At 41.8% G+C, this 22524-nt stretch overlaps 1 protein-coding gene across 2 annotated transcripts in view; it reads left to right on the plus strand.

The window, feature by feature from the left end:
- The window catches only part of aak1b (AP2 associated kinase 1b), a 122425-nt gene that overhangs the window by 72368 nt on the left and 27533 nt on the right, over positions 1–22524 (plus strand). The window contains exons 13-16 of one of the 2 annotated variants that reach the window (XM_048618629.1): positions 1388–1614; positions 3685–3842; positions 5635–5748; positions 12461–12577. In XM_048618629.1, coding sequence (XP_048474586.1) covers positions 1388–1614; positions 3685–3842; positions 5635–5748; positions 12461–12577 — 616 coding nt within the window. The remainder of the gene's footprint in view (positions 1–1387; positions 1615–3684; positions 3843–5634; positions 5749–12460; positions 12578–22524) is intronic. The other variant, XM_048618631.1, reaches the window with a different exon arrangement.

Consider the following 22524-nt stretch of genomic DNA (forward strand, 5'->3'; position numbering starts at 1 on the left):
GTTCAGCACCATTCGTGATTCCTCCGATACTGACACAAATCCATATCCACTTGAAGCAAGACCTGGACAACATCCAGGTTTGAGGAGACAGATGGCAAGTAATATCCATGCTATGTAAATGCTAGGCAATGGCCATCTTCATCAAGAGTGAATTTGACTATCTCACTTTGAAATTCTCCCTCTGCCTGTGATCAACAATCTGGCAGGGCTTACCACTGACCAGAAACTGAGCTGGACCAGCCATGCAAATAAGGTACCCACCCAAGCAATTCAGAGACTGGGGTTTTTGCAACGAGTAACTTCGATCCCAGCTCACTAAAACTGTCTACCATTCACAAGGCACAGTCAGGATTGTTATGGAATGCACTTGTATGGATATGTGCAGTGCCAACAACACTTGAGCTTGACGCCATGTAGGACAACCTGGTTATTTGGCATCATATCCACAAACATTCACTGCAGCAACTGAGCAAGACTCCTGAGACAGCACTTTGCAAATCCATGATCACTATCATCCTGAAGGACAATGGCAGCAGATCCATGGGATCTCCAATCCCTGCAAATCCCTTTCCAAACCACTCAATATCCTGACTTAGAAATATATCGCTGTTCTCCCCTTTTGGTCACCACTTATTGAAGTCATGGTTCCAGTCATCCATTGGGCTACAGTTCAGTGTCCCCTCCTACATGCCAGTTCACAGCAGAATTTCTCAGACATTTCCCGACTGACCTAGGTTTATAATGTGGTTTCTCGCCCCACCCCAGGAAATGACGCGGGATGAGAAAATATGATAGCTTCATGAATAAGGCTAGCTAGACCAGTAGTTCTTCTCCACTCTGTTATCTTGCTCATTGACAAATAAGCTAGGGGAGTGAGAATAAAACTGAAGTTTACTTTGTGGGTACATTCACAGGAATTTGAATATTTTGAAGCTTTTAGCACAGTTGACTTTCAATAAGTCAGTGGTGATAACCGTGTGGGGATAGCAGAGAAGTTTAAATTGTGCAAGCAAGGAACAAGGTGACCACTCCTCCCTTCAAGTCTGCTCCATCATTTGTTAAGATCACGGCTGATCCTATTTTCATTTCAAATCTCAATTCCATCTCTCGTCCCCCCTCGGCAATGAAGAATTTATCTACCTCTGCCATATAACTTTATATTTAAAGTTACAGCATTCACTGCCTTTTGAGGAATTCCGCAGTCTCTTAAACCTCAGAGCAAAAACATTTCCTCTTCTCTGGCTCGAATGGGCGACTCCTTATTTTTAAGCGATTCAGTGATGTGTGATGTCCTCTAAATTTAGAGCTTTTACCAAGACGTGTCTTGACGTGTAGATTCAAGTGACACCATGCATTTTTTTTTTCTTTTTATTGACGTCCACTGCAGACCCAGATACAACAACAACAGCAGCAGCAACCACAAGTGGCCCAAAACCAGTCTCCAAAAATGGTGTCGGTGTCGCTGACTCCTCCATCGTCGCCGAAGACTCAGCGTTCCGGCCACAGAAGGATCCTGAGTGATGTCACGTACAGTGCAGTGTTTGGTGTTCCAGTCAGTAAATCGACCCAGCTCTTGGCAGCTGCAGCTGCTGAAGCTGGTTTAAACAAATCCAAGTAAGCTCACCTTTATATTTTTTTCAAATTTGAGGTTTAACTCATTATAATTACGTCTCGTCCGGATAGAATTGCAGTGCGGAAACAGGCCTTAGGGCCCAACAGGCCTATGCTGGTGTTTACGCTCCAGTTGAGTATCCTTCAGTCGTAATTCACCTCGCAATATTCAGCTTCTTTCTCCCACGTGTACCTATCAAACTGTTTCTTCAATGCCTCTGTGCTAATTGCCTCCACTGCTCCCCCCCCAGTGCTAACAGGCTAACATGTTTCACATATGTATCACCTGGTAAGCTGTACAAAGTGGCCATTGTGTCACGTCTGGAAGCTCAATATATGTCGCGCAGTCACATGCCTTTCGGCTCCATTTATCTTCCGCCAAAAAATGTGTCTAGTCCTCAAGTGCAGGAATCTTTTCTTTAAACTTGTCTTCCTTCATCCAGGAATATTGGAGCCAATTGCTGCCCTAACTGAGGGCAGTCTTTTTTAAATTTAGGCATGTGAATGTCACTGGCTGGGCCAGAATTTCTTCATCATCTTGAGATGCCCTTGAGAAGCTGGTGGTGATCTGTTCTCTTGAACCGCTGCAGTCAGTGTGCTGTAGGGACACCCATGATGCTGTTAGGCAGGGAATTCCAGAGTTTTGACACAGTGACACTGAAGAAACGGTGAGACCTTGCCAAGTCGGGATGGTGTGTGACTTTGTGGTGTGTGATATTCCCATGTTTCTGCTGCCCTTGTCCTTCTAGATGGAATGGTTGCTTATGAATTTGCAGAGCACTGCTGTAAGATAATTGGTGAGTTGCTGCACTGCATCTTCTAGATTGGCATTGTGTGTCAGCAACAGACTGAAGGGTCTAGGCCCGAAACGTCAGCCTCTCTGCTCCTATGATGCTGCTTGGCCTGCTGTGTTCATCCAGCCCTGCACCTTGTTGTCTCAGAATGTAAGTTCACTTGGTTTCAGGGTCAAGAGATCTTCAACATTCCCTCCTCCTGCTACTGATGCACAGTGCAAGCAGTGTATACCATTTACAAGATGCAGTGCAGAAACTCATCAAATATCTTAGGGCAGCACTTTGCAAATCCATGACCAATCGAGGGAGGGAATGTTGAAGACCACATGAACTTAACCGATTCACCTTTCATTCTGTCAGCTCCTGAGGCACAGTGACAACAGTCTATATCATCTACAAGATGCATTGTGGCAAATCAGCAAGGCTCCTGTGATACCACTTTGGAAATCCACAGTCTCTACCACTTGGAATGAATTTATTATCAACCAGATGTAGCAAAGTGTGGCCTGTTCAGTATTGTGCGTAACAGTCTGTTTTCTCACAAGCCAAGCCATTGGGATCATCCTGATCAAGTTCATTGTAATGCTGGAGGAGTTTTTATCTCTAACAACTAATCTGATAATACAATGGCTTTAAGAGGTGTATTTTTGTCTTTCTGTTATGAAAAAAGGTTGAGACAGAGGTGTTGAGCAGTCTGCTTAAAGGCAATGGAGTAAACAGCTTGTGATGCTTTGGAGTTTTTAAAAAGTTGGAACAATAGAAGCAGCCTGAATGGATGGGGTCAAACTCCCACAGAACCAGGATGTTTAGTTTTAGCTTTCTGCAGTTGCTGGGGTCTTGAAGCTGGATATGGAAGCTGTTATTCTCTCTCTGTTATAGCTACAAGCTGGGGTTCTCTTCGTGCTGTTAGAATTGCATGTGAAACAATCTGTTTTACTGAATTTAGCTTTGCCAAGGGTGTGTTTTTGGGTTGTTACTATATTGGAACAGTTAATTAGCAGTAGTTTATATCCATTATTTTGTTGAGCATTTCGGTAGATTTTCAGTTAGACCAATTTTTTTCTTTTTATTGTATCTGAATTTTAACTGTAGTATAAAAACAAATTGTGTTTTGCTGAAAGTCGATTGTTTGACTAATTGAATTGCATCTGGAACCTTGCACTTACCTTTAAAAGAAGAAAATGTTAGGGTCTTAAGTATCTTAATATGTTTTGGAGGGGTTTGGTCTGACCCAAAACACTAACATCTGATATTTACAATGTAACACTATTACACTCAGGTCGGCTACAACCACTCCCTCGGGATCTCCACGGACCTCTCAGCAGAACGTCTACAATCCTCCAGATGTGTCTACATGGAACCCTTTTGCTGATGACAATTTCTCCAAACTCACTGCCGAGGAGCTGCTCAACAAGGACTTTGAGAAACTCAAGGACGGTAAGTCAGAACAGATATAGTGAAATGGTGCTCCTCTTCAATTAGTCTTGATCTCCGAAAAACAGAAGTGAATGTCTTAAAAGGGGAAGGGACTGAAGGAGCAAAGGGACTCCACACTCAAGAAAAAGCTAAATTATCGCAGAAAAAGAAAAATCAATCTTTGAATGTGCACATTTTGGTTTAGGTATGTAGCATTGTCCATTTGAGAGGCATGAATCTGTTTCAAATGAAATAAATGAGTTAACTTTTTTTCGTTAGGCAGAGAGGAATTTCATGTGACCTGGCTGAGCATCATGTTTTAACTCAATGAGGGGAGGAGTCTTGTCTCTTCATCTTGAAGGGGCAAAAGGAAAATATCTCGGAGTAGTATCCAGGCGAGCATAATGGAGAGCTGCTATCACAAAGTCTGCATTATGTCACTTGTAGAAAGCAGTGATTTATGCTTCACATGTATTTGCATGGAGATATACTTCATCAGGCTTTATAGCAGTTTGGCTTTGATGCTTGTGCAGAAGTCCCACTGCACAGGATGCTCCTGGACATGGGTATTGTTTTCCCTCACTGTAGGCTAGCTCATGAGTTCATTGCATCCCAGTAATGATGCTGCTCCAGTTACGCAGAAATCACTGTTTCAAAAAAAGAGGTTGTTCATGATATCTGCTGATTTCTTCAGTGAGTTGCACTGCTGCAGTAAATTCAAGCATTCAAGCAAGTTCAAGCAGTTGGTCTTTTGGAGGAAATATAAATCAGTTCCTGCAGCACTTCCGCAAGCTTAAGCCAAATCTGAAAGAAAGCCAATTGGTGACAGGCCAAATGTTGAGAAAGTGACCTCCTCTTGAAGATCCAAAATGTATGTTATCACTGGAGAGTGTGCATTTGATCTTGAGCATCATGTGACAGCAGCCATCGGAGATGGACTTGGGAAAACATTTTGGTCACAGAATATTAATCACCCTGAGTGAGAGTCACCCTGAGAATGCCATTTTTACATTCTTCAGTAATTGTAAAAGAAAGTGCTGGAGAAACTGAGCAATATCCTTGGAGAGAGAAAGAGAGTTCATGTTTCGAGTCCAGTATGGTTCCTCTTCACGACTTCTGTAACAATTATCCAACAATCAATGTTGCAGTGTATACTCAATAAGATTGGTGCTCTGGAAGATGGGTACAAGGATGGAGATTTTTAGGTGAGCGACCAAAATAACCAGGCAAAGACGTTTGTGTAGAGAGCAACAGTTCAGGTGAAGGTTGAGCATTGATGGCATCATTGATGAGGTAGGTCAGATTTGGAAGAATGATTCCTGTGTGCTGCACTGTTTAGCTGCAAATGAATAAAGGTTAAAGCAGTGAACTAGCCATGACATTCTATATTCCTTTCCAGCCAAGTGAAACAGTTACTCAGAGCCAGTGTTGGAGATTTGTGCTGTTTTTCTTCCTGGTGTTGTTTTATAACCTCCAGGATATCCAATGACTGAAGCAACTGTTGTTGGGAAACCTGACATCCTATCTGCACACTCCAAGGAGCCACATGCAATAATTCAGCAAAATCTTAGAATTAAGATGATGCTGTTGGAATAGAGTTGAAATGAAGGACTTTTAGCTTGAGGCGTTTATGTTGCCTATAGGAGCTTCATTTATTTTTTTTTTATGAACAGCATCTTAAACCTTATCAGTCCAAAGGCATCATTTGACACCCTAGTGTTTATCATTTGTTGTGGTGACATTATTTTTCTTCTGATGCAAAAAACATTCAAGAAATAATTGCAAAACTTGACTTTGTTCTGAAATTTTCTAGGTAAGGCTGAGCAGACCAACACATCGACTGAGAGCCTGATCCCAGGGCTTCCAGCAGCTGCAGCACAGTCACAGACAGATGCTTTTGGAATTGACCCCTTCGCAAGTGGTGCAGGTGAGAGGACCAACCAATTTTTAACAATCTACTCTTATGACCCTAACTTTGGAAAACTGTAAGTGTCCTGTGTCTCGTAATATACTGGAAATTCCAGTTGTGTCTGAAAGAAGCAGGTTAATTTTTGAGAAGGACATAGTTTTTGGTAGCCCTTACCCAAGGGTAGTTAAAAAAAAAATGAAACTGAGAGCAGGTTAAACTGTTTTCAGTTGAAATAACATGAGAAGTTCAAAGTGTGGCTGAAAGCACAAGAGAAAAATCACACAGTTCGCTTTCCAACTCAGAAAATTTTTTGGAACAGATTGCTTTGTTGTGTCAAGATTCTGGGCTGATTTCCCTCCTCGGTTTTTCTCTCCTACCCCCACTTGTGAGACCCTTGGTTGACTCTCAGTAGATTCAAGTGATTCCAAGCTGCCAGCGAGGCTGAGGAATTGTGCAAGCACTTTTAGGAATTCACAGAAAGCTCCCAAGAAGAACTGCATCGAGCTTCTCCTTGTCGGACAATGTCAGTCAGGGGTCAAAAAGAAAGCGCAAGCTATCTGTCTGACAGTCTGGATGATGCTTGTTGCTAAATCTTTCCTCTGTGCTGTCAAGTGAACCGCAAATTGCCTGAGCCAAGGATAGCTTTCACCAACCTTTGGAAATCACTGAGAGGTAATCTTCGAAGTTGGAACTGAGCAACTTGCGGACAAGAATTTTTGTTTGGAACTGATGTTAGATCAGGAAATACCTTAATTAGTTGATATTGTCAACTAACTAATGAATGAGATTCATGAAATTGAGTCTTCCAGAGTTTCACTTGAGTTTCCTGCTTTTGTTGACGGTATGAAATCTTCTCAAGGAAGCTGTGGGAATAATTTCCTTTATGGTATGAAGGAAACTGAACTGAACAATCACGACACAAACTCAGACTTCTAAACCTGCTGACTCTTTATGGGTGTCAGGGATCACCCAATCCTACCACAGGTTTACCGTGGAGCTGAAACACCAAGTATTGCTGTTTTGGGCAGAGTGGTCTATTTCTGTACGATAAATGCAATATGAGAACAACGTGACATGTTGGGCAAATATGAAGCAAGTAAATAGTTTAGTGATGTTTAATTGCTTTTTGTTTCCTTTTATCACTCCTTGCTTGTCTTTGTTGCCTTCTGCTTCTCCCCTGCCTGCTATTGTCTGCTTGGTTGGTCCAGCAGAAAAGTCCACAGAGCTGTTTGTTCCGGATGCTGCCATCCCAGCAATCAACATACCTGACCCTTTCACTCCTGTTCCATCATCAGAGCAACCAGGTAAAGAGTGCTGACCCTGCTTTTTGATCCCTTCTAGAGATGAGGTCAATTGGGAGAATTACTAAGGTCTTCATCTGCCAAGTTGTCAAAAACTCTGTTAGTTTTAAACATATTGAGCAGTTAAGTATCTCCACCTTTGATCCTGTTAAGGGGCTGTCATAAATTCAACAATTGTCAGTTGGCTTGGCCTCCATTTAACCTTTCTAGTGATACCTGCATTTAAGACCATAAGAAATAGGAACAGGAGTTGGCTGTTTGCCAAGAGAATCATAGAATCACTGCAGTGTGGAAGCAAATCAGCCCATCAGCCCATCGAGTCCATACTGACCTTCTAAAGAGTATCCCACCTCGACCTACCCCGCTGCCCTATCCCAGTAACCCTGCATTTCTGATGACAATTCTGGCGGATCTGACCTTCCTCACATCCACTTTGCTGCCTTTTCCCCATAACTCTTGATTCCTGTAGAGAATAAATTTCAGCCTTCAAACCTCCCCATGTTTGACCACTTTCCTTCACTCTTCCTCAAGTAAGATTGATTCTCCACAGTTTTCAAGACATATATTCCTTCCCTTTTCCGTTCATCTTCAGAAAATAGAGCAAACAAAGTGTTTATGATTAGGCGAATATGTGGAGGGGACCCAGATCAGTTCATATCTCCAGTAAATGTAGTAATACCTCTGGCTTTTACACTTGGAGTGAAGATTCATGGCTTGAGATTCTGAAGTGAAGACCATTGTGGTGTTATAGTTCTAATGGGAGAGTGAGAGGTTAAAGCAGTAACAAGCATGTGACAAGTAACGTTTTGGGCGAGAAGATGGTCCAGTGCTCTGATGCACTGGACACCTGAAAACATGACTGCATAGACATCTGATAGATTGGTAATATTATAATGGTGGGTGAAATCAAATTACTGCAGGGGACAAAGATTGCTCAGAAGGCATGTTTTTAAAAATGTGTTTAACCATCTCAGTGAGTGTTTCCAGTGTTAGAGGCAGAGTGATTACACCTGCTGTTAGGAGCACACGCCATAGTGCTAAAAGCAGCTGCTGCAAGCCCACGCTTCCCATCAAATAGCAACATGCTTTAGATGTTGCTGCATTGCAAGGCTGTTGTCTCAGAACAGCGTTTGGAGCAGCCGAGAAGGCTGATTGTTGTGTTTGTGGTTCATTATAATAAAGGTGTCAAATTTCATTAGAAGCTCATGGTTCTTTCGAGTTAACCTCAACCACCTTTTTCCTCACACTATCCTTGATGTTAGGCTCCAGCTTTCCTTGAGAAGGCTCACGTTGGGAATGTTATCAGGAGATGCAGTGGCTGCAGAGTTGGAGACCTCCTGAATTTTGCCAAAGGGAGGGATCAGAGTTGGGTCAGATACTGAGTGGGGTTCAGAGGGGATTGTCCAAATGTATTTCACTCAGGAGATGGGATCTTTGTGTAGACATGCTTTGTGTAGACATGTTTAGCAAAAGGGCTTGAACTGGACTGCAGCAACTCATGGATTTGCATTTGGGCCATCTTCACACGCCATTTTCTAGTTGCACTTAATGGGAAAGCGAGATAAAATTAAAAGCAAGGAAGCTTGGGGAGACGATGGCCGAGTGGTATTATTGCTGGACTGTTAATGCAGAGACCCAGAAATGTTCTGGGGACATGGATTCAAATCCCATCACGGCAGGTTGTGGAATTTGAATTCAATAAATAAAAATAAACAACATCTGGAATTAAGAGTCTGATGGTGACCATGAATCCATTGTCAATTGTCAGGAAAAACCCATCTGGTTCACTGATGTCCCTGAGGGAAGGACACTGCCGTCCTTACCTGGTCTGGCCTACATGTGACTCCAGACCCACAGCAATGTGGTTGACTCTTAACTGCCCTCTGGGTAATTAGGAGTGGGCAATGAATGCTGACCTAGCCAGCGACACCCTCATCCCATTAATGAATTTTAAAAAAGCTGTCAATTAGTTGCAGAAACTGCAATTGTAAATATCAAATCAATGATTATTTCTAGACCTCCCAGTTGACACACATTCTACTGTATGTTCTGTTGTTAAGATCCTGATTGTTTTTGCTATGTTTTAGATTTCATTTAGCTGAAAATGATGCTTTGCTAATGAGTAAACTGTTCATTATGTTGATTCCACATCAGTAACGGAAAATCAATTTCCCTGTAGGTTGAACTAACATTGTCATTAGCATCGTTGAGATTGATTGTTAAAATGTTAGACATTACTTGATGTTTGCGAACACTTTTTTTGAAGCTGGTGTTAATTTAAGCCTGTTGTTTGCTGCTATTTCCCTCCATTTATTGTGGTAAAACAGCAAACGCAGTTTGTACTGGGAACCTCAATTGTTTGATTGTAATTCAACTGAGCAAAATGAGTTAAAGATAAAGCATATTTTACTTCTCTGACAAAATTGTGTTAAGATGGTTGAAATTCAGTTTATTTGTATTGTATTCCTTGAAACTGGAAGTTCAAGGCAGCCTACATTCCCCTTGATTTGACCTTGTGCAGCTCTATTGCAGCTAGTTGATAAATGGGTATGACAGACTGTGGCTGTTTGTAGATTCGTGTTGTTTCAGATCCCTCCCAATGAAAGCACTCTGTGCTAACTGTTTTGCCGTGACCTGTTGATGAACAGGAAAATGCAAGGAACACGGATAAATCCATGATCATGGGAATCTGAAGGGCTTCTCCAGTTATACAACATGAATGGGTAGTGTTTCTCACAGCTCACTGCGCCTATCCAGAATCTTACAGAACAGTCAAATTGTGTCACTGTTGAATCAGTGTTCTGTCTAATTGCTCAGGATTGCATAATCAACTTTGCTATTTGTTGACTTCAGCCACTGGATGGGTTTGTTAATTTTGACAGCACAGTGGGCAATTTCAGAACAAACAATTTCAAGTACATCATTTAATTCCTTTGAAGCACATTAAATCAATTAAATTTTCTTCAAAAGTAGCGTGGGCTCTTTTATCCCCCTTCTCTGGACCCAACAAGATAAAAATTTCGATGAGAATTCAGTGACACTTCAAGTCTGCTTTCAAATCAAACCTTGCAGCCGTTAATCATCATTAAGTGAAGCAGACCAAAGGTCTTGACTTCACTCCGGAGCATGTGTTCCATTTGTGGCGTGATTTATGTATGATTTAAGTATGACTGCAGGGGACCAATGCATCAGGAGTTGATGCCACTGCAGTAATAGAATATAAAAGGGCTGTGCACTTTGTAGCAGCAATCACTACGTTTTTTGGTCAGGAAGATAGCTCCCAACTAAGTGCCAAAATTGGTTACTTGTGTATACAGTCCCTGTAACCAGCTGTCTCTGCTGAATTAAACCGATTGCGAGATGCCTGTGTTTGATAGTGATGTCTTTTAATTCACCTAATATGGTCAAGAGCTCAGTTCTATATTTGTCGCCCACTTCTTCCATTTTCTTCATTTGAAGGGAGAATCATTTGTTGTAATTGCCACATTTGGTGTATCTTCTAAATGATGTTTTGCACCTTTAAGAACTGTGTACTCAAGGTATTGGTTTGTAAAGACTTAATAGTTTGTTTGCCTTGCATAGTGTTTCTGGATTTTAGCCTTGCCTTTGGGAATTACATACATGATTTCATTTGACTTGCTATGGAAACTGAAAACCAATGGTTTCCTTGTCCTGACACAGGCCTCACATCCTCTGACCTATAAATTGTCGGTAATCTCACAATAAAACCACAGTACCCTTCCCACCTTCTCATCACTGTTTTGTTCACTATGAATGTTGTGAATAATAGAGGTTTTGAGTGCATTGCCAGCATGAAAACCTGCATAGAGATGTGTACAGAGAGGTTGTAAGATAAATGTGTGGTTCTGACTTGCTTTTGTGTCTGAGCTGAAGGATTCTGTAGCTCATTCAGGTTGCTCATAATTCTAAAGCTTCAGTCGTGATGTTGGCTTAATCTCTTAGTTATCCACTTCTGTGTATATATTCCATGCTACCAATAGTTCAGTACATTTGCAATGTAGGTACATTTCAGCATTTTATCTCTGGTTTCATTGTCTTTTTCTCCTTCGCCTCTTAAAACAGAAAAGCTCATTGAAGGTCTGAAGTCTCCTGAGACTTCATTTCTGCTCCCTGACCTTTTACCTCTCGGTGACCCCTTTGGCAGTACTGAGGATAATATCAATGGTAAAAAAACAAGTTTGCAGCTGCAGTTTTTTTGATGTGCATGATCATATTGTAGGAATCTGGAGTATTTTCAGCCGTTAAAGATTGACCCCCTTCAACATTAGTGTCAAGAAATGTGACACTTGATGAGTGTATAAAAATTGAGTGTCTGCAACTGATTTTTCAATGTCCTTCTTAACTTCTGTCTGGAGATGTGTCTCCCCACTGTGTATGAAAACCGTTTCATTCAAAGGCTCTGTGTTTGAGCTGGTCAGCTGCTAAGGTAAAATACGTCATTGGTTCTGCCCATGAAATGGCCAGTCTGGCCACACAACTGCTGCGGGCTTAGTGCATTCTCTCCAATCAGTTGCTTAAAATATCCGTCGTCCATATTGGGGTTTGAGGTTGAAAATTCTCTTGGTCCCAATCGTTACACTTCCACTGAATCGGCCCATGCTTTTGTTTCTGTGACTGTGTGTGCATCTTGTGGTTCTTGTGAGCTTCTCACCTCGTTCTTCATTTCCATTGTGCAGCTCTGTCCTGTAGAGGCAACTGTAGTCCAAACTGTTTTGAAATAAACCATGTTAAGTGTTTCGGGGAATACCTAGCTGCAGCAGTGGAGCATGTATCAGATTGTGCCTTGTGCCACGTGGCAACTTAGTTAGTGATAGCTTTTCCAGCTGACAAAACTATGACTCTAACTTCTCATTTAACACAAAAGAAGTGTCCGTTACTGATGAGTTAAGTTGTTCTCTGACTTGATACTGTTTGCCAGCAAGTGATGCAAGTTATTTTTCAGAGCAGTAACAATCTCTTGGCCTTCCATATCCAATTCATCTGTTTGTGCAGTACCCGTTTAAAAATCCACCGATTAGCCACAGTACCTTACAGAATGCTGGTTCTCTGCAACCCTAGTTTAAATGTGGAACTCTGGTTTTTTGAGCCAAATAATTTTTTTGCAGCTTATAGAAGAGTTCTGATGTACTAATGATATCGGTAGAGTTCAGTTTTAAGCTTTATCAGAGTACTTTTATTGTTAGCGTTAACTATCCAAAGGAATTTAGTTGCCGCATCTGCATTTTTAATAATAGTACAAAGATTTAAGGCGCTGTTGTTGAAAAGTGCAAACTATCTGTAATTACTTAGAGCTTAGCTAATTTTCCTTCGCACTCTGTGGCAGCTTGGCAGTGTTCTTGATACACCTTAACAGTTCTTTTTCTGTGTGCTCGCCTTTTTAATTGTCTGTTTGTGCTTTGGTTAAAAAGGAAAAGCTGAGATAGCGGTTGGAAATCTCATACCTGGATTTGAGCCCTCAAAGCCTCAGCAACTGCCTCCAGTGCAGGTGGAATCTTTAAGTGTTGTGGCCGCAAAAAATGCCGCAGGTTGGTATGTCCAGTGCAGTTCATCTCAGCCCCTGTTGTAACCACCACAACGTGCAATGATGAATGTTTTATCTGTTATTTTCTAGTTGGCAAGTTAACATTTTGAAAACCAATCACTGGCATACACCAATCTTGCCGAAATTTGCGTTTGCACTTTCCTCGCCAAATTTAAACTTGCCTTTCTGCCTTTTAATCAGTCTTCTCTCTCACTCCTCTTTCTCAGTATTAGTGGTTTTGGTGGAATTTAACCTTTGGTCAACAGGAAAGCAAAAAATAGCATTTATCATGTGCTTTTAGTTCATAGATTAGTGTTGAGCAAAGTAAAGGGAAGGTAGTGGCATGCAACTCTGTCATTTCTAAGTCAGGTTTCAGAGTGCACCCACATTGAAACTGCAGCATTGGTGCTACAGTCATGGAAAAGGGACGACTGACGCATGATTCAAGAGAAAGATTCAGGAGTCATTTACAAGTGGGAAAGGAGTTGGCGTTGTGCTGTGACTTGGGAAAGGAGGTTAACAGGACAGGATTGTGAGGGTTATTAAGCGACAGATGGTTTGGATTTTGGAGTGCACATCTTGAAAGGGTAGTGGATGCAGGTTGGCCTTCAAAGGGCATGAGATAAATGCTTGAAGGGGAGTACATTTGAGGGATATGAGCCAACAGATGGAGCTGGGATTACTGGGCATGCTGTTAGAAAGAGCTGGCACAGATTCAGTGGACTTATGACCTCCCTCTCGGCTATACTTCTTGCTGACTCCCAAGAGACGTAGCAGTTGTAAGTAGGTTGGGAAGGTGGAGAAGACTGATGCTGGAGCAGCCAAGTATGCATGTGGGGAAACATTGATTGGAGAAGTTTTCTCCAGGGAGGGCTTCATAACTAAGCGTTCAAGTATTAAAATCTGAATTGATTCGAAATATCATCATTTTTGGATAGAAAGATCATCTTTCATTTTGTTTGTTCTGAAAGTAAAATAGGAAAATTTGAACTTGATTTTTACTATCTTTACCTTGTCATCTGTGCAATTTTGGGTCACTGTTTTTGCAGTCATTACTCCGCTGCTGAGCAACATCAGAAGAGTTCAATTGGCTGCACGGTCAATGTCATACATGAGCATGCATTTAAGGCTGTGTTTGTACTGTGCCTGCCCACCCAAGGTCGAGAGCAATATTGTCTGTTCCAGCCGCACAGTGTGAAGCGAGGTTATCTAGCTTAACATAGCTCATAAGCATTGTGCACATTTGTGGTTTGAATCCGGAGACAGCAAGGTTGGACGTCCTCACTGTCTGAACATTTCAAACAGCAGTAACTGGGTTTTATTTACAGTTAGCTATGGGGTTCTACGACTTACTCACCCAGGCATTGCACTTGCGTGAGTCTCAAAGTGGTGTTAAATTGAAGCAACGTTACTTTTGCTGTGATGTTGAAGTTCCAAATTAAAAACATCTTGGACACTTGATCTGAATCGTACATGTTGCATCAGTTGTTCTACTTGCAACACTTATATTGCGGGATAGTTATCTCCGTATTGAGACATGTAAGAAAAATGAGGTTCGAAAAGGATTAACTCGAAGGACAGATTTTCAGTGTTATGGGAAGACTCAGTTGGGCTCCTGCAGGTCGAATTTCTGCTGTGATCCAAATGTTACCACTTTGTCGTACACAATATTCTGAAAATGCCAAGTACAGTTTCAGACAGGTGACATACTGCAATGTCTTTTGATGAAGGAAATTAATGATGCAAGCCTGGGCAGTCATGAGCCTGCTGTTAAGAATTTTTCAGTGTTGTTTTTTTCTCTGAAGTTAGAATATGAGGAAGAAATATAACTCTAATTAGATTGTATTTCCCAGGCCCTCCCCCAGCCCCCCCCCCCCATACACAGACTTTCATTTGTTGAGTAACTAACCATTTAACTAACCATTTGCTTTCTTTTTTGTTCTTTCTCTTTCTGCTTCTCTGACTTGCATCTCCAACTGTTGAACTTTGCTAAGACTCTCTCACCGGAGAGGACTCCATTCTTGACTATTCTCTCCTCTCTAACCCAGTGACTGAAATAATTGATGAATTTACTCCTGTAATTTCATCTGGTCAGGTTAAGCCAGGTAAGGACACCTAGTCCTGTATTTTACTTCTTCAGAGCGTGAGCTTTTTAGTCTTGGCACTTTTGATTTCCTCCTGTGGCTTTAGTCTATTCCAGATCTTTTATAAGAAAGTCACATGCTGTAGCTCGAAGCTGTGGGAGGAATTTATTTTAAGATTTTTGAGCAATCTGCTTTGTTTTGCACAATAGAAGCTCCCAAAAAATTGGAATTTAATGTTTACCTACTGGCATGGGAGAGAAGAGTCTGAGTCTATATGTTTACCAGGATTTTAATTAAAACTGGGACTGTGTTGCTGTGACAATTCTGTATATGTTGATGATTTTCTATGGCTTTTACAACAGACAACTGCAAACTCTGTTTATTATTTTCTGACTTGTATTCAGTACTGTGCCGTTGTGACTTGTTAGTAGGGCTTTCCATCTTAAATAAGTTCTGTCTCTTTATTCTGAGGAGCAGTTATCTCCAAATAAAGATGCTCATTGTTTCTGCTCTTCAATACAGATCCGTGTGCTAATGGCTTCTTAGAATCTCTGCATTGGATTTTGTTAGACTGATCCAGTTTTAGTTTCAGTTGTGTTAGCTGAATAGCCAAACAATTGACAGATGAATCAGAGGCAGTGACTCCATTTCTTTCTTCTTCCCACACTCCCTTCTAAACAACAAACTTAAAACAAGTCCTGGACGGTTTCAAGCAAGGTCAAAAAATGCTGACTTGAAGGAACTTTGAGTTGCTAACTGCATTTGAGACAAGAGTCAAAAGGGGAGACAACGAATGAAGAATATATTCATGTTCTTCGAACCATGAGTCTTCTTCCTCATATGCAGATGGCCTCAAGCAGTGTGGAGTTCACCTGTCCTGAAGGCTGATTAAATACAAGCTGGGACAAAAAATACTTCGCTTGGTTATTTGGCTAAGTTTTTCCTTTACCTCATTGGAGCTTCCTAGACTGGGCAAGCTGCAAGGGTGCAAAAGAATGGTGGTGGTTTGTTAAAGACAATGTGTCTTTACCCACTGCTTGGCTTTTCAGACGTGGTTTTATCATGAATAATTATCTGTCTTTGGTTTGTACTGCAGCAATCACCCAGCAATGTCAAGGAAGGCGATATCATGCCTTGTATCCAGGAACATTGAGTCCCCAACTGTTCATTTCCTGATTGCTCCTGCATTAGGCCTGCTATTGCTCCAAGAGAAAATGTGCCCTTGTTGCAATAAAGGGCAGCAGAGAATTCATCTGTCTGAAGAGACAGGTGATGCCGATTAACAGGAAATGATTTGGAGAAGAAATTGTGGATTTGTCCAAACTTTTGAAGGATTTTGATCGAGTAGATCAAGGAAAACTGCTTTGACTGGCAGGAAAGTTGGCATCCAGAATGCACAGATAGGAGAGAAAGGGGAAAGCAACCAGACGGAGCTGAGAATTCTCACTATGCAATGCATTTTTGGGGTCGAAAATATGCCAAAAGATTTGTCGGTACCATTCAAAGGAGTTTGAGTCACTAATTATAATGAAACAAGGTTGGAAAGCAAGGGTTGGTAGGGGAAGAGCAGCAGGTAGGACTGACTGGATAGCTCTTTCAAAGAGTTGGTGCACACATGGTTGACTATTTGGCCTCTTTGTGCGCTGTATCTTTGAACGAATCACTAATTTGCCAGGTGTCTCTGTTTCAGTCCCATTCCCCTTAAGTTAATGTGAAAGTAGCTTTGAATGTCTGTGCAAAACTCAGACTGGGAACAGTATCTGACAGTACACCCAGAGGCTACAGCAATTTATTTATATAAACGCCAGTTGCCCCCCACTTAAGATCATAGATAGGTGTGTCCTTTGACCTCTGTGTGATCTTTCATCCTTTCACCTGTCGAAAAGACGATCGTTGCTGTAATCTGTCCTTGAGTCAAAGGCACCATCTTATGCTTGTGGAAACAGTGTTGGAGTCTGATCCGGTGCTTGTGTGTTTATGAGGTTTAGCGGCTATACTGTCCCTTTGCCCTGTCTGTGTCTCACCCAAAGTTAAAGAATTTTATGCACAGATTTTTGCTGCAGAGGTGAGGTGTAATTATTGGTAATGTAAGCTTCACAGTGACTTACAGTGAGTGAGATAGAAAATGCTTCAGAGACTGAACAAGGCTGGCAATGCTGGTGTTGAGAGAAATAAAGTTAACATTTCAGTTCAGTAAGCTTTTAGTTCAGATGAGAGATCACCTGTCTGAAATGTTAGCTCTCTTTCTCCCTCTCTCTGCAAATGTTGCCTGACTGCTAAGTATTCTGTTTTTCTTCCGTGTTTCCAACGTCTGCAATATTTTGATTCTGTGTGAGTGAGAGAGGGTGTGGAAGGCAGGCAGACAGGTTACACATTTCTAGATGCATCTTTCTTAAATTCTGCAGCTTGCAAATTCCATGTAGAGTGCCAGTTAGTGTAGTGAGTCAGCACCCACATGCAATTGGGTGAATGTATGGGTCCAAGCTCTCTTCATGTTGAGTCATGAAGGCCAACAGAAAGAAAAGATTGAAAACTTACAAATCCAAAGTCTACATTGAGGTCTTGTTTTACAGATGATATGACAGTTTAAGGCAGAGGACTCCCAACCTTGGCAAAAATAAATGCACTGTATGAAATGGCAGTTTTGCTGTCACAGTCTGACCTAGATACTTAATATGGGGAATTGAAATGGCAGCATTCCTGAATATTTAAAAATGATTTGTCAGTTTAATCTTTTCAGCTGCAACGACTTCATGCTTGGAATTGTTTTACCTGAGCATCATTATTCACAATATTGTGTAAGGAAACATTATGTGCAGATATTGTATTACAAACTGCATTTCAAAATCTGAAGCATTCAAAGAGTTATACATTGACAGACTGAGCCAGTCACAGAGAATGGAGGCTTGTGCATGCAGTTAACCCACATTGTGCATTCTGCATCTTGAACGACTGGCCTTTTCTCAAGGAAAGTTCGAGGGCAGAGATGCTGCTGGTGGGGGACATGGTTCGGTGGATGGATGGTGAGGGGGATAGGGTGTGAGTCACAGATGTTAATTGATGAAGGCAAGAGGGAAAAAAGGAAGTGTCAAAAATGTCAAGTACTTGGGTGACTGGGCAGAATAACAGTCTGTCAGATCATTGTATCATTGTAATTTTTGAAAACACAAGGAGGCTTGCAATGCAGAGTTCTCAGCAAAAGTGAGAGCTCCATCTGATGCAAATGGCAGAGTTGGGTGGACTCCATTATGTAAAGCTTATATTGTCCACAGCATGCAAGCATCAAGTTTGCGAAAATTTTAAGGATGGATTTCAAGTTGTGAACCGCCCTGTTCTGAGCCACCAGCTTTGTCAGACTTAACCCCTTCCCTTCCTGTTTAATGTCTTAACTTCCTGATTAATCTTGCCTGTTAACATCCGTACCTCCTCCCTTTTACATGCTGCAGAGGATACTAACCTCATCTCAGACTTTGATCTGTCTATTAAAAATGACAAAGTGGAAGAAGATGAATTTGACCCCATTCCCGTGTTATCAAAAAATTCGCAAGGTAAGCTTTGATTGAAACAATATTCAGTGTTGTAAGTAGTGATGTCCTGCTTTATTTCCATTCTTTATGCCTTTCATTGAACCATCACAGGCCAGGGAAAAAAAAATGCAGGTGTCATTCAATTCTGATTGTTAATTCCTGTAGATGTCCTTGATAACTTCCACGTTACATCAGTGCTTCAGTTTTGACATGAATTTTCATTTCCAATTCATCCTATTTCCAGTGGTAACTTGCAAAGTTTGAATTGAATGCTCCAGTCAAGTTACTGGAAACAATATTAATGTTAATGTAATGAACTTTACTTTTCTGGGTGGCTGAACATATTATTGATGAGCTGCCAAGGCTCGCCTTCAAATATTGCATGTGGTTTGATGGGACATTGTTTCTAAACAGTCTCACTCTTCGGTTGTCATTCTCTGCAATGGGCTCTGTAGTCGGAGAGTGAACAGTTCTTTCTCTTCAGAAAGACAGCGTAGTTAGAAGCATGACGAATTATGTCGAGAAGTCTTTTTTTTTTCCAATGAGCTTGGAGGTGACCATGATTTTTGAAACATCTTTGCAGTCTTGTTCTAGCTGTTGTCTGAGAATCTTGAATGTGGCAGTTCTGAACAAATATGAAGCATCGATCTTCAAGACTTTCGTGCAATTCCCAAATAATTTTTGGCTACATTACTTACATTCCAATCCAGTTCCTGCATGAAGAATATCTTGTTGGAGTCAAAATGCTGGACCAATGGCTGGCAACCTCCTCTACCAACATGGCTGGGAGTTACCAATAACTAAATGCTTCATTGAGCTAGTCACTTAAGTACTGTGGGTGCAAGAGCAAGCTGGAGGCTGGGAATTCGGTGATAAATAACTCACTTTCTGACAGCACTAGATCAGACGGATTACAGCAGTTCTGCAGCGAGTAACTGTCCTCCAACTCCTCAAAGCTTGTCCACCATCTCCAAAGCACAAGTCAGAGTGTGATGAATGAGTGCAGGACAAAGCAGCCTTTCTGACTGGCTCCGCATTCACTATATGAAACATTCACCTCCCCCCACACGACCGATGCACAGTAACAGCAATATATACCACCTACTGGATGCACTGCAGAAACTTAGAAAGGTGCCTTGTTTGCCATGAAGAAGGACAAGGGCAGCAGATACATGGGAACGCTACCATCTGCAAGTCCGCCCACTCCAAGCTACACACTATTGATGTGGAAATATATCACTATTCCTTTAGGCCCATTTCTAACAGCACTGTGACTATACCTACGTTGCAACCAAGGACTGCAGTGGCTCAACAAGGCAGCTCAACACCACTTTCGCAAATCCAGTGAAGGATGGGTAGCAATTGTTGGCCTTGACAGTGACACTCATGCTCCATGAAAAGAAGTGAAAATGAGCATTTGGACTACCAAGTTGTTGTGCACCAGCTGCTGGTTCTGTTTCCAAGTAGGCCCTTGGGTTGACCTATGAGTTGGTCACTGTGTCTAAAGTTGATTAGCTAGGAGTGTTCAGTGAGATTGAATCCATGTCCATCAAATCTCTTGGCTGAAACACTGGAGTAAAACAACTTTTCTTGGCCATGTGGAAAGAAAGTTGTTCTGGCAGCTGTCTTGGAATGCAAATAATTCTGTTCGGAGTGCCATGATGAAGTAACTTTCCTTTGTCTTCAGTGCTTTCCGGGAACTTCTTTTTGTTCAGCAGAATAAGCGGAAGAATAACAGTGAGTTGCTTTCTGACAAATACAGAAAAAAATTGAGTCTTGACAGTGGGACTTGTTTGAAGATGTGAATGTTCTCTGTAGCAGATCTGACCAGGCATAGACACTCATTCATGAGCCGTGGTTGACAAAGGACCATAGGCATTTCCCTCCGTTGGAGACAATCAGTGATATCAGTGGGAAGCTAGAGAGGAGATTGCAGAGCCTTTGGCTTTGATCTTTATGTCGTCATTGTCTTCAGGAATAGTGCCAGAAGACTGGAGACTAGCAAATGTCGTCCCCTTGTTCAAGAAGGGGAGTAGAGACAACCCTGGTAATTATAGACCAGTGAGCCTTACTTCGGTTGTGGGTAAAGTGTTGGAAAGGATTATAAGAGATAGGATTTATAATCATCTAGAAAGGAATAATTTGATTAGGGATAGTCAACACGGTTTTGTGAAGCGTAGGTCGTGCCTCACAAACCTTATTGAGTTCTTCGAGAAGGTGACCAAACAGGTGGATGAGGGTAAAGCAGTTGATGTGGTGTATTTGGATTTCAGTAAAGCGTTTGATAAGGTTCCCCATGGTAGGCTATTGCAGAAAATACGGAGGCATGGGATTGAGGGTGATTTAGCGGTTTGGATCAGAAATTGGCTAGCTGTAAGAAGACAGAGGGTGGTGGTTGATGGGAAATGTTCATCCTGGAGTTCAGTTACTAGTGGTGTACCTCAAGGATCTGTTTTGGGGCCACTGCTGTTTGTCATTTTTATAAATGACCTGGATGAGGGCGTAGAAGGATGGGTTAGTAAATTTGCGGAAGACACCAAAGTCGGTGGAGTTGTGGATAGTGCAGAAGGATGTTGCAGGTTACAGAGGGACATAGATAAGCTGCAGAGCTGGGCTGAGAGGTGGCAAATGGAGTTTAATGCGGTAAAGTGTGAGGTGATTCACTTTGGAAGGAGTAACAGGAATACAGAGTACTGGGCTAATGGTAAGATTCTTGGTAGTGTGGATGAGCAGAAAGATCTCGGTGTCCATGTGCATAGATCACTGAAAGTTGCCACCCAGGTTGATAGCGTTGTTAAGAAGGCGTACAGTATGTTAGGTTTTATTGGTAGAGGGATTGAGTTTCGGAGCCATGAGGTCATGTTGCAGCTGTACAAAACTCTGGTGCGGCCGCACTTGGAGTATTGCGTACAGTTCTGGTCACCGCATTATAGGAAGGATGTGGAAGCATTGGAAAGGGTGCAGAGGAGATTTACCAGGATGTTGCCTGGTATGGAGGGAAGGTCTTATGAGGAAAGGCTGAGGGTTTTGAGGCTGTTTTCGTTAGAGAGAAGAAGGTTAAGAGGTGACTTGATAGAGACATACAAGATGATCAGAGGATTAGATAGGGTGGACAGTGGGAGCCTTTTCCCTCGGATGGTGATGGCTAGCACGAGGGGACATAGCTTTAAATTGAGGGGTGATAGATATAGGACAGATGTCAGAGGTAGGTTCTTTACTCAGAGAGTAGTAAGGGCGTGGAATGCCCTGCCTGCAAAAATAGTAGACTCGCCCACTTTAAGGGCATTTAAATGGTCATTGGATAAACATATGGATGATAATGGAATAGTTTAGGTTAGATGGGCTTCAGATTGGTTTTCACAGGTTGGCGCAACATCGAGGGCCGAAGGGCCTGTACTGCGCTGTTATGTTCTATGTTCTATGTTCTATAACTTGAAGGGCACCATCACAAATCTGGGATTTAGCAAGGAGGCAACTCACTGTTATTCTTCAAACATATACTGTGTAGACAAAGTACAGTACTGGACAAAAATCCGTGACAGCACCATTTCTAACACTTCTCTATGGTCCACCGTAAATGTCTGCAGTCTGACTTTGTTCTCGCACCTTACAGCCTCATATTCCACAGAAAATCATCAGTGGTTGAGTCAAAAAGAAAGCAAATCGAAACGTAAACAATGTCAGCTGGCCTTGGACTTGCAAAGAAAAACTTAGATGGAATGACTAAGGCATTCTCAAACGGTAGAATAAAAGTAATTTGTCTAAAAACAATTCCTCCGTCATAATACATCAAGAATTGTCCCAGTTCATGTGCAAGGCAGTTGAAGGAAAATAAAGTACTGCTGTCTGCTTTTATGAGGATGGATGGCGGAATGTGGCTTAAAAACAGGAGAATTTTTTGTTTTCATTCAGTTCACCTTTAACTTATAACAACTAGTCTGTGTCCATGCTCTGGCACATGATGGAGAATTAACAATTGGAGTTAGAAGTAAAGCAGCCACACTATTTGGACTTAGTTCATGTAACAGGAACTTGATGCTTTTCGTTTCACTCAGTAAACTGAGCCTTTACACTAAGCTGTCTTCATAAACAAAGCTACTTGTTTGTCTGCCTCTTAGCTCTTCCGGATATGTGGAATTGAAGCATTGTGGCATGTTGCAATCTTCTGATGTCTTGTAAGACTGCCTTCATAGTTTGCCTGTTGCTGGGCTTCTCTTAAGAGGCACAATACCATAAAATTCATTCACCAAAAGAGCACTTCTATGCAGAAGGTAACTCGCATTGATAAACTCCCCCAGCATAATGCAGCTCGTGCAGTCTGCATGTGTCTTGTGTTTCCC

The sequence above is a fragment of the Rhincodon typus genome, chromosome 40 (assembly GCF_021869965.1).
Source record: "Rhincodon typus isolate 14 chromosome 40, sRhiTyp1.1, whole genome shotgun sequence".
In the NCBI taxonomy this organism is placed as follows: Eukaryota; Metazoa; Chordata; class Chondrichthyes; order Orectolobiformes; family Rhincodontidae; genus Rhincodon; species Rhincodon typus.